Below are 16000 nucleotides of genomic sequence, written 5' to 3' on the forward strand. Positions count from 1 at the left end.
GTGAGGTGGCTGTGGCCTGTTCTTCTTCTCTGATATTCCAGCGTTCACCCCAATACCTGGCTCCGGGTTTGTTTTTATTAATAAGAACTTTTAAGATTCCTGCTGCAGATGTTAAGAGCACTATTTACTTTTCCAGAGGACCCAAGTTCAGTTCCCAGCAATCACATTAGGTAGCTCACAAATGCATTTAACTCCAGCTTCAGGGACTCCCATGCCCTCATCTGGCCTCTGCACACTTGTGTAGATGTGGCATTCACTTTCAAAGACACACACATACACATAGATAAAAATAATAAAAGTAACTCTTCACTGGGTGGTGGTGGCAAACATCTTAAATCCCAGCACTCAGGAGGCAGAGGCAGGAGGATCTCTAAGTTTGAGGCCAGCCTGATCTACAGAACAAGTTCCAGTACAGCCAGGGCTACACAGAGAAAGCCTGTCTCAAAAGAAAAAACAAGTACATCTTTTAAAATAATAAAATTAATTTAAGAAAATATAGATAAATATGATAATCTACACACTTTTCTGTTTTAGAGAAAAATAAGCTATGTTAAATTACTCATTAATTACTTAATTAATAGCACTCAGAGTTAACATCACTTCAAATATTTGGGGAGGGGGCTATTCATTTCTTTTCTGAATCAGGATCTCATGTAATTTATGCTGGCCTTGAACTCCTGACCCTCCACCCTCCTCCTTCCAAGGGCTGGGATTGGAGGCATGCACCACCATACCTAGCTATAGGGCGGGTTAGAATTTCTGAGTCAATCAAGGTGACTTGGGAAAAAATAACAACTTAAGGCAGACAAGGCAGTGCATAGCTGTAATCCCAGCAATTGGAAGACTGAGACAAGAGAATCAGGAACTGCAGGCGAAGACCCTACTGGGCTTCAAAAGCAAACTAAAATTACCTTTAACAAGCGGCCATCTGCTGGCCAAACTGATCCAGCAACTGTGATCCAGAAATACACAGAAAGAAGTCAATCCTATCTGTATTTTCATTTCTTACTCAAAAGGAATAGAAAGTGCACTTACCTGCTCCTTTGCATACTTCTCCTGCTCCCTTCTCTTGCGTTCTTCCTCATCCACTTTGCTGATAACTATGTGTCTCTCCTTCTAAAAGACAAAGCAAATGTGCAGTAGTAGTCTGGAAACATCTTGACCTCTCCTTAATCTCCAAAGGGCTGTGATTATAACTCTGAATGACAACTTTGATGTATTGGTCTACGGCCAGTCTCAGCTCAGCTATATAAGACCATCTCAATAAGCCAAAAAGAAAACAACCAAAAAGTTGTAAGCCAAAGCATAAGCAGGCACAACAGAAACTATTCTGAGATGATGCCAAAGCTGAGCGGGTACACAGATGCCCTCTACATCTGCATGTCCATGATACATCCAGTGTTTTAAGAATTCAAACTAACAAACATCAGTTGAAATCAGTCACAGAATGTACAAATAAGACTTTGTATAGGAACCATAGAGGTAATGTAACTTTTGACCACTAAATTCTAAATTAGTTTTAAATAAAGCATCCACATATTTTATGAACATGAGAAAAAAACCTTGCATAAGTATAGTCTTATTTCTCATAAATCATATTTTATATTCATTACACACACTGCAAGGGCCAGAGACTCGGTTCATTAGGTAAAGGCACCTAATGACAACTCTGACAACCTGAGTTCTATCCCTGGGAAGAGAGAACTCACTCACAAGTTGTCTTCTGACCTCCACACACCTCAACTCCCAACACACAGCCACAGACAAGCAAGTGCGTGTGTGTGTGTGTGTGTGTGTGTGTGTGTGTAAATTTTAAGAGAAAAAGAGGGCTGGAGAAATGGCTCCACAGTTAAGGGCATTGACTGCTCTTCTAGAGGACCCAAGTTTGATTATCAGAACCACATGGCAGCTAACAACTGTCTATAACTCCAGTCCCCTGAGATCCAATTCCCTTTTCGGCACTGTAAATACATGGAACACAGACATACATGCAGACAAAACACCCATGCACATAAAATAAAAATCGCCAGGTAGCTGTGGCGCACACCGTTAATCCCAGCACTTGGATGGCAGAGCCAGGTGGATCTCTGTGAGTTTGAGGCCAGCCTGGTCTACAGAGCAAGCTCCAGGACAGGCACCAAAACTACACAGAGAAACCCTGTCCCAGAAATAAATAAATAAATCTTTAATTTAAAAAAGAAAAAAATATATAACAGGTGGGAAAAAGTTCACTTCCACTTATCCACTGAATCATTTGGTTGGTTTTGTTGGTTTTTTGCTTGTTTTGTTTTGTTTGAAACAGGATCTCTCTACATAGTCCTGGCTGTCCCAGAAATCACTATGTAGACCAGGTTGGCCTGGAACTCACAGAATGCTATCTGCCTCTAAGTGCTGGAATTAAAGGATTGCACAACCGGCCGGGCGGTGGTGGCGCACGCCTTTAATCCCAGCACTCAGGAGGCAGAGGCAGGCGGATCTCTGTGAGTTTGAGGCCAGCCTGGACTACCAAGTGAGTTCCAGGAAAGACACAAAGCTACACAAGAGAAACCCTGCCTCGAAAAACCAAAAAAAAAAAGGATTGCACAACCAATCCTGACCTGAATCAACAATTAAAAGAAGAAAAAAAAAAAAAAAGCACTAAATGGCGTTGGGGAGATGGTTCAGTAGTTAAGATCAGGGTTGGGGCTTTAAGCTCAGTGGTGGAATGCTTGCCTAGCAAGTAGTTAAGATCACTGACTGCTCTTGCAGAGGACCTGAGTTCAATTCCCTGCACCTACAGGTGGCTCACAAACACCTGTAACTCCAATTCTTCTTCTAGCTTCCATGGGCACATGGTACACATCCCACATGCAGGCAAAACACTTATACACATAAAATAAATCTTCCAAATTTTAATTTTTTTTTTATCTTAACAGTGTAAGCTACATTAGCTTAAGATCATCATGCTTAGTCCCAATATACAAACGAGGAAGAGCAGGTTCAGAGAGAACAGTCACAAGTCATGGGAGCCAGACTATCAACACCGCAGTGCGCCACTGTGTTAGCGAACTGCCAGCACTAAATAACTTCGGTTACCTTTTCAGTCTCTAGTGTCTCAACATGAATGCCTTTGGGATACCTAAACAAACAAACAAACAAACAAACAAACCATCAGTGCAGACTCAAAAAGAAATGACAGTTTTAATCCTGGGACTTATGCAGGGACGCTTGGCTCGGTCTGGGAGGGGGGGGACTGGACCTGCCTGGACTGAGTCTATCAGGTCGATCCCGGTCCTTGGGGAGACCTTATCTGGAGGAGGTGGAATGGGGGGTGGGCTGGGGGAGGGAGCGGGAGGGGGAGAACAGGGGAATCTGTGGCTATTATGTGGAACTGAATGGTGTTGTAAAATAAAAATAAAAAATAAAAAAAATTTAAAAAAAAAAAAGAAAGAAACGACAGTTTTACTGAAATGGGCAATCATCACTGCACTTCACAGGAAGACTTTACAATGAGCCTGCTTACAACATTTCAGCCACTGTTCTCTGCCTCTTCCCTTAAATGCACTGGAATGTTATCAATTTCATGTGAACTCTTTAGGATTTTTAGCACTTTCTAAAATGCTTGGTATTTCATAATATAGTGAACTAATTGCCACAGAGGACACTTGCTTCCTAATGCCTACTCTGTAACTGAATGGTGACGGTGTCTGTAGACATCATGGGGTACACAAAGGGAAGGGAGCTGCTGGACTGCAGTTTGCCTTGGTGTTTGCAGCAGCCAAAGAGGACAGGGATGTGGAAAGCACAGAGAGTTAGATGTATGGAAAAGACAAGAAAGGAGGTTGGACAAGCCAGCCAACAGCTCTCCTGTCCTGCTTCAAGATTATTCCCATGTACACAACATTGTAGATTATTTTTTAGTTTGGAGGGGCAAAGACACAGAGAATAGAGGGAGTTATATGTGCCTTAAGACAGATACAAAGTGGTAACAGAAAAAGGGTAATCAATTTAAGAACTGACTAGGGACATTATTGGGTCAAATCACCCATAACTGAAAATTTCAAGAGCAATGGGACCAAAGATTATACTTTATTAAATCCCTGTCCTTGAGAGCTCCCTCACATCTAATTCAAATACTTACTTCCAACTCAAAGTCTGATAAATAAGTTTTCTTTGGAACCTATAAAACAAAAAAAAGGAATTAACTTGGGCTATTAAGAGTGAACCCTAACTGATCAGTTGATGCTTGAGAAAGACTGAATTTAGTGTCCTCATTAGAAAATGGTATGGACAACAAATATAGGCACATTTCTGAGATGGAAAGACTCATCCTTTGCCTTTATCAAAATTTTAAAGTTACTATATTGCTTTTAGAGACTAGGTAGAAATTATGGTCAAATATATTGCTTGCTATAACTGCATTCCAACACCTTTGTGAAGTGTGTCATAAAGTAAAAGGGGGAAAGATGCTGAGATATTCTCACATGCTGATTTGGTTTTTCTCTGTAGAGAGAAATTAAAAGAACAGGAGTGGCCTGACAGTGAATCCTTCTCTTCTGAGGTCCTCCTCATGAGTTTAGCATTCCTCCAGGCCAATGATGCTGCTCCTGGGCACAACCTAAAAGCTAAGTGCTGTCCAGGAATGGGACAAAGTATTCATTCTGAGTCTCAGCAGACAAACATTCCCACTGTGTTAGCGCTACAAATCTGAGGAGCACACCTATGACAGAAAGACTATTGATAAGGATGTTGTAAAAAGATCACACATGCTGGGCATGGTGGCGCACGCCTTTAATCCCAGCACTCAGGAGGCAGAGGCAGGGGATCTCTGAGTTCGAGGCCAGCCTGGTCTACAGAGTAAGTTCCAGGACATCCAGGGCTGTTATACAGAGAAAGCCTGTCCCAAAAAAACAAAAAGAAAAAGAATTTAAAGAAAGGGAGGGAGGGAGGGAGGGAGGGAGAGAACACACATCAAAAAGCAGAACTCCTCTCCTAAAAAGGAATGCATGCAACAAACAGCAACTGACCCAGTACATGGTTCTAGATCCAAGCTCTTCTCTTCATTTTGTAGGAAGTCCTCTATCTTCTCTCTGATGAGGAAGAATCAGACAATGACCATCAGTACCTTGAAGGAATGAAGTGATCAGAACAGTCATTGTACTCAAAACCCATACTCAAAGTCACCAGCAATAGTTACACTCAAAAGCAATGTAAATAGTGGGCTGGGGAGAAGCCAGTGGCACAGCACTTGTCTACGTGAACAAAAGCCTGAATTCTATCTCTGGAACATGCACACACACACACACACACACACACACACACACACACACACCGCCCCCCCCCCCCCCCCCCCCCGCCCCCACAAAAGCAGTCTAGTTTTTCCCCTTTTTTCTTGTTTGAGATAGTCTCATGTATCCCAAGCTGACCTCAAACTTGCTATGTACTGAAGACAGCTTGACCTTCTGCTTTTCCTGGTCCTCCCTCCCAGGATTACAGATGTGCACCACTACACTCAATTCACGCAGTGATGGAAACCAAACCCTAGGCTCTGTGCATTACAGACAAGCATTCTACCAACTAAATTATATTCCCAATCCCAAGAACATATTTCTTATGCTTATAGGTCTTCTTTCCATACATTCTGAGCAAATCAAAAAGATAATCAAAACCAAAGAAAATAGGTGTGTTTTTACATATGCTTTCGATGAAATTCTTAAAATTATAACAATTTCTCAAACAATTAATCAATGTTAAAGCTACAGAAACAAGTTAAGAGTGCTAGCTATACAACCATGAGGGCAAGTGAGATCCTAAGACCAACAAGTCAGGCAGGGCTTAACATATAGCCATGACCGCAGTGGTGAGGAGGGGCATTGCAGAGACAGGAGGATCACTGGGCCATGCTGATGGCCAGCCGAGCTCCAGGTTCAGGAAGAAACTCACCTCAAAGTAATAAAGCAAAGAGTGATGCAGGATACCCAACCCCCTTTTCTGACCTTCTCATGCAGACACTCACACATATGTGTATATATACCACTTACACATGCACAAAACTTCTATTTTAAGAAAGAATTCATCAATACTAGTAATATATTTTTGACTTTTCTAATAAAGCTATTACATTGGTAACTAACCTATAAAAGACTAGATACTCCTCCCAGGGCATATCTGTCTGTCAAAAACTTCACTGTAAGAAACAAAAAGTGTATACGGGACAATGTTCTGGGAAAGCTTGGTCCAGACATCTGCACACTTACTGAGGCCCCACAGTAGCATGGAACAGGTCCAAACATGATGCAACTTGCTGTTATTGCCCATATTTAGATATGCCACAATTAAAGCCTGCAACTCACATTTATACTTGTGTGAACAGCTGTGCATTTGAAGCACAAGTTGGTGTGGAAGACAGAAGTCCTGCCACAATCAAGAGATGGCCTCTCATATCAACTTGTGCACACCTGTGCATGTGAAACACAAGTAGGTGTGAGAGACAGACATCCTCCAATAAGACACAACTAAAGCCTGCCTCTCACATCACACCTACATAGGTACCCTGCAGGTGCTGCCCAGTGTGAGACAGCCTGAAGCCTGTGCCGTACAATGTCTGTTTAGGAACTTACATTACTTGGTCAATAAATTTCCTCTGATCCTCAGGAATTGTCACAGGACATTTTGTCGGAGCTCCTGCCCCATTGGCCTGAGCACGTTTTTCATCCAATTGCTCTCTCAGCTGTCTTTCTTCTTCTTGATTCAGATATGGAATTCCTACACATATTGTTTAAAGAATAAATTAGAAGAAATCATAATTTCACACAGAAAACTCTTCTTCTTTTTTTTTTTTTTTTTTTCTTATTTTCATTTTTTTGAGACAGGGTTTCTCTGTGTAGCTTTGCGCCTTTCCTGGATCTCGCTCTGGAGACCAGTCTCCAACTCACAAAGATCCGCCTGCCTCTGCCTCCCGAGTGCTGGGATTAACGGTGTGCACCACCACCACCCCAGAAAACTCTTCTTATAAATTTATTTTTATTTATATGTATGTGTATGTGTCTTGTGCAGGTGTCTGCAGAGATCAGAAAAGGACCTTGGATCCCCTAGAACTGGAGTTACAGGCAACTGTGAGGTGCCAGATGTGGGTGGTAGGAACCGAACTCCAGCCCCCTAAAAGGAAAGCAACCACTCTTAACTTCCGAGCCATGTGTCCAGCCCTCACACAATCTATTTTTAATTGTTTGTCTTTGTTTTTTGAGTCAAGGTCCCACCATGTAGCCCTGGCTCTCCTGGAACTCACTATGTTAACTGACAACAAAATCAATCCAAGTTAGCATTTCCTCAAGAAATACACAAAACTGGGCATTTCTGATCATCCTGTTGGATGCTGAAGTCACCCTGAGCAAGAGAAGGGGTAGGCATACAACAATGCCAAGCCAGAGCTCATGCTCCTGGAGAATGCCTGCAAGTCACAGAGCAGAAGAGTTATTCCGGGCCTTCTGTTTTGGAGACCAGGTCTCTTGCTATGTAGCAAGGCTGGCACTGAACTTGCAATACTCCTGCCTCGGCTTCCAACTACTGGGATTGCAGGCAGCCACCCCACATCTGACTCCCAAGTATTAGTTCTTTCTTTTTCTTTTCCTTTTGCAGTACTAAGGATGAGACTGGGTCTCACCTATGCTAGCGAGTGCTCTTCCACTGACTTAACCACCTGACCTGCCGCCTTTACTCTCAAACATTTAAGGGAAGGAAGGCCATTCTACTATGTGCTACTATCCAATATTCCAGCACTACTATTCTATAAATAGTTAATAGTCACCTCCCTGATAAAGAGGCCTCATGTTCTTCACTGAGGATGGGACATGAGGAAACCACTGTCCCTTCTCAGCATGCTGTCCAGTCCCACATCCTTACAGGTAAGCCCTTAGAATCGTGCCAACTATATAGACCACACCTCTCCTCATGAGTTATCTCCAATTATAAGATATACAGTAATGAATAAGGGAATATTGTGACCGAAAGACTAGAATACGGTGCTAAGTATTATATGCACCTGTCACACTGGCAGAAACTAGAACTATTCCTACATTTGGACATAGACGTAACTAAATCCTAAAGGGGTATGATAAACTCTTCTCTATCAAGTCAGAGTTTAAGAGGCCTCATTACAATTTAAGGAAATACTACTCTCCTGCTCACATTAACCAGGTTTACAAAAAGAGCATGGAGCTGAAGCAGTTAAAAGCATTTGCTGCTCTTCCAGAGGACCTGAGTTCAGATCCCAGCACCCACTCAAACAGCTCACAAACACCTTTACCTCTAGCTGCAGAGTATACAAAATCCTCTTCTGAGCTCTGTGGTACAGGCATAATACATAAATGTAAAATTTTCTTTAATAAAAAATTAAATAAAGAGGTTCAGGATATAGCTCAGTCAGTTAAACACCTGCTATGAAGCCATGAGAGCAGAGTCTGGAGCCCCAGCCCCCACGGACGAGCTAGATAAGGCAGCACACATCTGTAACCCCAGTGCTGCACAGGAAACCTAGCACTGTCTACATGATGGACTCTAAATTGATAAAATAAAAAGGCTTTTAAAACATGATGATTCTTAAGCGAAATGAGATTTACTTCTGAAGGACTTCAAAGGTCTATCAACTACAAAGCCAGTCTTACCACTGCAAAACACTTTATTAAAGTCAAATCCTTGGCTCGCTAGGAAGTCAATGCTGGAACTCTGAAACAAACAACACAATGTCAGTGACATTCAAGGCCAGTGTCAAAACAGCAGAGGGGTGATGCAGACAAGTAACCACGACAACCCAACAAGAAAGAAGCAGGCCAAAGGTCAAAAGTCTTTAGCCATAGCTGTCATGACTATTCATTCACTTAAAACACCATGGCTCTTCCCCTTAGTAGCTTTATAAAACATTCTCTGTTTTATAATATTAAAATCCACTGAGTGGACAGATTGAAGAAGGATCCTGCCCTCTGCTACGATACTGACTGTGAGGCTGTAAACAGAAATAAAGTACATTCACACAACCTCGAGTATAAACTGAAGGAATGTAAGGCATTATCTATACTGAGTCGGATACAGAAGGCCCACATCTTATCATTAGTAGTATAGTGTGTGTGTGTGTGTGTGTGTGTGTGTGTGTGTGTGTGTGTGTGTGTAAGAGGGGTGGTGGTGGAATGGCAGGCACATGTGGAAGTCAGAGGACAACCTGTAGAATTCAAAGCAAGCACTTTTACCCCCTTGGCCATCTTACCAGTCTTGAAGGCTCAAAATCTTAATTGGGTGTTTTCTTTTGTCTCCTATTGGTGTGTGTTGTTTTTCTGAGGCACGGCTTCGTGCAGCCAGGCTAGCTAGAACTCACCATGTGGCTGAAAATGATGGCCCTGGACTTGCTAATCCTGAAGCTTCCAGAGAGCTGAGGCTGCAGCTATGCACGGCCACTCCCAGTCTACGGGTCTTGGGATGGGCTCCAAAGCTTCATTCGTGCTGGGCCAGCACTCCACCAAATGAGCTAGCTGCACTCACAGCCCTAAATATTCTTTCCTTGTGGGCTCTTGTTTTTGTTTCTAAGTGGGGATTGAACCTACAGCTTCATACATGCTCTGCAAGTGCTCTACCATGGAGCTGTATCCTCAGCACTCTGCTTTTTGTTTTTTCAGACAGGGTCTCACTGAGTTGTCAAAGACAGCTTTGTACTCACTGTGTAGCCCACTGATAGCTGGAGCTCTGTTGCTCCCCGCCTCAGTCTCCTAAGTAGCTGGGATTACAGGCCTGTGCCTCCAGACCTGGAGAGTTGGATGGTTTTTTCTTTCTTTTTCTTTTTCTTTCTTTTTTTTTTTTTTCTTTTGGTTTTTCAAGACAGAGTTTCTCTATATAACTGCTCTGGCTGTCCTGGAATTCACTTTATAGACCAGGCTGGCCTCAAACTCACAGAAATCCACCTGAGTCTGCCTCCTGAGTTCTGGGATTAAATGCATGTGCCACCACCACCACCTAGTCAATTGTTTGATTATAATGTTCAAGATCCAGAGAGCAAAATCCCTGAGAAAACCTAACTAAACAAATATATCCTGTACCTAGAAGATGAAAGCTGTGAATAGATTCATTAAAGCTGAGTAAATAATTTTAGAGATTTTATATGAATTTGGCCAAATCATGAAGTCATTCCTCAAAGCAACTAAAGAGGAGAATAATACTGCAATTTCCTAGTTCCCTAAAGTCTCATATAGCCATGCAAACACTCCTCTTCTGACAGACACACTAAAAAGGGCCTGGAGAGGCGTTTTGTCTACTAAGTGCCAAACCAGGGCTGCTTGAACTTTTTCCACTAGAAACCCCTTTTCACCCAAGAAATTTCACACAACCCCAGACACAGACGTATAAAATAGGTAGACAAATCAACCATTTGCTGATAAATTAATCACAGTGACATTTATTCTAGGAAAATTCTTGGGTATACATACAATTATTTTACCATTTATTAAAGGCAAAGGCAGATCTGTGACACACATCGAGCAGGAGAAACAGAAGTTCAAGGTAATCCTTGGCTACTTAGTAAGTTTGAAACCAGCCTGACCCTCATGGGACCAAGTCTCAGACAACAAAGAGAAGGTGCGGAAACAGGAAAAGAAGACAAAAGCATATAACTGCCATTTTGCAAGCCCATTTGCTTCACTCCACCTCGAGCCCCGGGTTAGGCAGACCCCCCAGCCCATCCCTCCACCTTACCTAGCAGCTCAGTGCTAAACAAATTTAATGTTCAAGGACACGGTAAGCTACTCTGCCTGTAGGTCCCAGATGACTTAAGGATAAGAATTCTCTGAGAACAACTATGACATAATTTTAATCTGTTCAGACTCTAACATCTAACTCCTTTGTAAAATGTAGCTCTGCAGATGTGGGCGTGTGTCTATGTGGATGTATGTGTGTGTATATGTGTATGTAGTATGGGGGGGCAGTACTTGTGCTTATGCATATCTGTATCTTCACATCACTCTCTACTTTGCTGTGTGTATATATGCACTTGATTGTATGTGATATATACACATCTATATACACATGTGTGCAAAGGTGCACTCAACTCACCCATACTCAGCCATATGTGGAGGCCTGAGGTCAACACTGAGTATTTTCCTCAATCAGTCTCCACCTTAATTTTTGAGACATAGTCTCTCATTGAACCTGGTGCTTGCCTTTACAGCCAGACTAGCCAGCCAGAAGGCACCTCCCCTCAGAATCCACCTGTCTCAACATACAGCCTGGGACTACAGATTCTGGCTGGTATACCCTGATTCTCCACGGCTGTAGGAGAGCTCCTGCAGTTGTACTTTTAAATAAAACAAGCAAACAACAACAGCAAAACAACTTTAGGGCCAGGGAGGTAGCTCGGTTTATAAAATGTTTACCTATCATACATGAGACCCTAGAATTACAGGTATGTGCCACTTGCCCAGTTTATGCAAGTGCTGGGAATCAAATTCAAAGACTTGTGCATAGCAGGCAAGCACTCTACCTACTAAGCTACACTGCCAGCCCTTATCTTGCTACTTAGAAAGGAAGTACCCAGTAGTCGTCCTCTGGATGTCCACAGCTGCATTACTACTTTTATGGTCAAAAAGGAAAGGACAAAGATGAACTCATGTTACTAAGGAGAGAGACCCTAAGCGGCAGGATTACAGGGAAGAGAGGCAGGCCCACGTTTACTCTCCTTATCAGTGATGACAAATAACAAGCAGGCAGAAGGAAACTTTACTTATCCAGTGTCTGCCAAGCCAGCTACCAAAAGTCTCAAGTCTCCTTGCATCTCTACTTGGTGCCCTTCTCAAAAGGAAAACGGAGTCTCTTCCACCTTCTGTTTCCAAATTGGTGAGTTAAGGTAAAGGACCCAGGTTTAAGAAGTTTGACTCTTTCAGAAAATAAAGCTCCACCCTTGAGAAAGGAACAAAGACAATGAGGTGAGGAGAAGTCTGTGGGTCCTACTATAGGATAAATGCAGAGGAAGACCGCAGAAGTCCCAAATAGAGTCCCACTGCAATGCCATGACCCCCAACCCAGCTTTATTATAATAAAGTTCATGATCTAATTTCCATCTGCTTATCTTTATAGCCTATTCCTTATAATATTCTGAAATGAAGAGGAGATAACAATGTCATTAATTTAAAAATCTAAGAATAAAGGTCAGAAAGGTGAGATAACTTACCCAAAGCTTGGTTTGGTTTGATTTTTCGGGGGTGGGGAAGAGGGTTGTTTTTTGTTTTTGAAATAGAGTCTCTTATAGTCCAGACTGCCCTCAAACTCACTATGTAGTCAAGGATGACTTCTAACTTCTACCTCCACCTCCCTCCCAAGGCCGAATCACAGGCATGCACCACTATGTGGTACTGAAGCTGGAACCCAGGGCATCATTTATGCTGGGCAAGCACTCTACTAACTGGCCTATAGCTCCAGCCCCTAGAGCTAAATCTAAAGAAATCCTATACTTCCACTCCATCCCAATAGCACTTCATAAACGGAAAAATGCAGTTCCACTACTGACCTGGCAAACAAACTTGACATCTGGTGAGGACCTACTGAAAGGCTTGGGGAAAACATAGAAGTTAAATGACTTCGTTATGTGCCTGGAAAAACAAGAGAAAGGACACTTAGGGGTGATACCAGCAGACAGCTTAGGAATTCCCAACCATTAAGACAACCTACTTGGAATCTATGTGGTCATACTTAAAAGTGCAAAGGCCAAACTGAAACAGTAAGAAGTCCATAGAATGCTGGAAAAGGAAAATAAAACATCCGTCACAAGAGAGCCACATATCTGACATGAACAAGTATTCTCAATCTGGTGGTTTTCTGAATCACTCAATAAAACTTCAGCAAAACAGACCAGTGGGGACAGACTGCAGGCTATACATGAGAAGTCTTACTCATTTATACACACCTGTGTTCCCAGCTAAGAAGCCGTCTGTCATCCCCAGAGCATTAGGCCTGTTTCCAAGTTACTACAATAATTACATCATATTTATTTCCTATATATCAAATTATTTTTAAGAAATAATAGCTCTTCCTCAGAATGTTTTCCAGCAAACAATACTTTTTGCTATTTTAAACACCACAAAAGTATTATTTTGTGGTTGGTGTTGAGAAGACACACCTCACTTAGAAAACATGGAAGTGTAAGTTTAATGATTCCACCTCTTCATAATTCAACAGCAGGATCTACATGACAGAGAAAAAGACTTTTAAGCATATCCACTTGCCTTTTTAAGCTTCTGATATCTCTCTTCTGGGGTGTCAAAACCACTTGTCAATGCAGTGACTGAGGGTCCATCGCTGATTCCTAGATCATAAAAAATAAGGATTGGGCTCATTAATAAATGCCAGTGTAAAACTGTCACATGCTAGAGTGTCAGTCTCCATAGTGCCTATTCGTATTCCTATTAGTTAAAATTAATTCAGTGTCTATATCACACTTTTTCAAAATTAACATTAATGTGTGCAGTGGATATAGTTCACTGGTAGAAGTGCTTGCTTGCCTTGCACATGAGAGGGCCCAGGTTGGATTCCTACATTCATAGAAAAATAATAATTAGGGGTTGGAGATGGATCAGTCAGCAAAACACTTGCTGTGTGAGCATGAGGACCTGAGTTGGAATCCCCAGAACCGATGCAAACAGCTACATGCAGCACTGGGGAGAATGGATCCCCGGAGCACACTGGCCAGAAAGACAATCGGGTAAAATCAGTCAATTCTAGGTTCAATAAGAGATGCTGTCTCAAAAAAAAGAAAGAAAAGAAGAGTTTGATTGAGGAAAGCATCCAGTGTTGAACTCTTGCCTCCATTCATGCATATGTATGTGCACACACTTATGCAAACACACACAAACACACATACATGCACACATGTATCTCCTGAGCTAAGCAATAAAGATTTCCACTAAAACATCAAGTAATATCCTTATTTGCCATCCATGTGTGGCCCTGGCAAGTCACAAAATACTATAAGATTTCGCTTACATGATGTGTCTAGAGTAGCCACAAACCAAGACAAACGACGGCTGACAGAGGCTAAGGGTGTACGCCCATGAGCAGTGTGTCTGTCTAAGATTTTTAAAAATTCCAGAAACGGACTGGACTGGCTGCATAGCAACATGTGTGTAATTACTGCCACCAAATTGCAAAACTACTTAAGAACAACTGAAACAGGGCTGGGGAAATGGCTCTAAGGATAAAGTGTGTGCCATGCAAACAAAAGGACCTGAGTTTGGACCTTCACTGTATAAAAACCGAGCATGGCAACACACACCTGTAACCCCAGCACTGGAAGGCTGGAGGGGAGAAACAGATAGATCCTGGGGGCTGCTGGCCAACCTCTAACTGAAATGGCCAGCTCTAGGTTCAACAAGTGAATGTATTTTTTTGTTGTTGTTGTTGTTGTTTTTTTTTTTGTTTTGGTTTTGGTTTTTCAAGACAGGGTTTCTCTGCGTAGTTTTGCGCCTTTCCTGGAGCTCACTTGGTAGCCCAGGCTGGCCTCGAACTCACAGCGATCCGCCTGGCTCTGCCTCCCGAGTGCTGGGATTAAAGGCGTGCGCCACCACCGCCCGGCGTGAATGTATTTTTTAAAATTAGATGGAGAGGGCCTGGGGCACGCAAGCCTTTGATCCCAGCATTCAGGAAGCAGAGGCAGGCGGATCTCTGTGAATTCAAGGCCAGCCTGGTCTACAAAGAGAGTTCCAAGACTACCAAGGCTGTTACACAGAGAAACCCTGGGGGTTGGGGGGGGAGGGGGAGAACAACAATAAAAGAACAACATCCCCTGCTTTTTAACCATATACACCTAAATTGTTTTAAGCAGCACTAGAATCATAATCTCTATCTACAAACCTCACAGCCTGACCAATCAGAGAACCACTGCATCTTTCTTACGCTTTTGTCATAACCAGCAAGATTACGAAAGGAGTCTTAGCTATACAAGGTGTAAGCCCAGAGCTTTCAAGGGAGTGATACCTGAAAACTCCCCATCGATGGCGAAGAAGTCAGCCTCCTCTATGGCCTGGTACACTTTGTGAAGATTAATCTTAAAATCTGCAGAGAAACCAAGAAGAAGCTCAGAACAGGTGACCGGCCTTCCTGCCCACCAACTAAAAGATGGGAGAAGGGTCGGGAGGAGCGCCCAGGGCCACGGAAGAGACGGACAAGTCCCTAAGGTGTGCAAGGACCACACAGGGAGACAACTTCTTCAGGGGTGGCTAGGCAGAGGAGTCAAGACCCGAAGTGTGCACGACTAAGAAGGGCTAGGCCAGAGGAGATGCACGGGGAAGAGGAAAGCAAAGGTTCCAAAGGTGTCAGTTTCGCAGAGGGACAGTCCCTCCAACACCACCGGCTTCAGAGGATGCAAAGCCCAGCAGGACTGACTTGGCCCGGGGCCCCGCGAAGCACACGAGGTCTAGGCCTAGCACGCTGGGTCGGCTTGGAGACAAGGGGGGTACGCGGCGGACACGCACTGCTCCGGATTATCTCCATTCTGCCGCTCAGACGGAACCCTGGCCCCGCCCAGGCCGACACCGGTCCACGCGCAGAGTTCCGCAGCGAAGAGCAGCCACCGGAGCGTCGGAGGCAGCCACGGAACAGACCGCGGTGGACACTTCCGGAAACAGCGCGCGCCGCTGCGCCTGCGTCAGTTGCGTCACCGTAGGGGCGGGCGGACGCTGAGGGCCTTCCCGCTGCCTGGAAGAGGGGTTGTCGCTAGCGAAGTCCCAAACCCTGGCCAAATTGCTAAAGAAGTTCCTGTTCTGACATCTGGTTGGTCAAGAGATTTTGTTGTTTTGGTTTGGTTTTTGGCTTTTCAAGACAGAGTTCCTCTGTGTAACAGCTCTGGCAGTCCTGGAACTCGCTTTGTAGACCAGGCTGGCCTCGAACTCACAGACATCTGCCTGCCTCTGTCTCCAGAGTGCTGGGATTAAGGGGTGAACCTCCACTGCCAGGCTTGATCTAGAGATTTTTGAACCGTTCTCTCTGGACCTGA

The 16000-nt window shown here is 43.5% G+C and overlaps 1 protein-coding gene across 2 annotated transcripts in view; it reads right to left on the reverse strand.

Annotated features, from left to right (window-relative positions):
• Parn (poly(A)-specific ribonuclease) overlaps window positions 1-15621 on the reverse strand; it is a 171667-nt gene extending 156046 nt beyond the window's left edge. Inside the window, exons 1-11 of one of the 2 annotated variants that reach the window (XM_037200844.1) lie at window positions 15480-15621; window positions 14983-15060; window positions 13236-13315; window positions 12682-12749; window positions 12521-12602; window positions 8643-8703; window positions 6600-6744; window positions 5007-5069; window positions 4121-4159; window positions 3076-3118; window positions 1036-1113 (exon numbers count right to left, since the gene is read on the reverse strand). In XM_037200844.1, the coding sequence (XP_037056739.1) occupies window positions 1036-1113; window positions 3076-3118; window positions 4121-4159; window positions 5007-5069; window positions 6600-6744; window positions 8643-8703; window positions 12521-12602; window positions 12682-12749; window positions 13236-13315; window positions 14983-15060; window positions 15480-15498 (756 nt within the window). In that variant the 5' untranslated portion in view covers window positions 15499-15621. Of the gene's footprint in view, window positions 1-1035; window positions 1117-3075; window positions 3119-4120; window positions 4160-5006; window positions 5070-6599; window positions 6745-8642; window positions 8704-12520; window positions 12603-12681; window positions 12750-13235; window positions 13316-14982; window positions 15061-15479 lie in introns of both variants that reach the window. The other variant, XM_028890050.2, reaches the window with a different exon arrangement.
• Window positions 15622-16000: the final 379 nt, after the last annotated feature.

The sequence above is a fragment of the Peromyscus leucopus genome, chromosome 8b (genome assembly GCF_004664715.2).
Source record: "Peromyscus leucopus breed LL Stock chromosome 8b, UCI_PerLeu_2.1, whole genome shotgun sequence".
Classification (NCBI taxonomy): Eukaryota; Metazoa; Chordata; class Mammalia; order Rodentia; family Cricetidae; genus Peromyscus; species Peromyscus leucopus.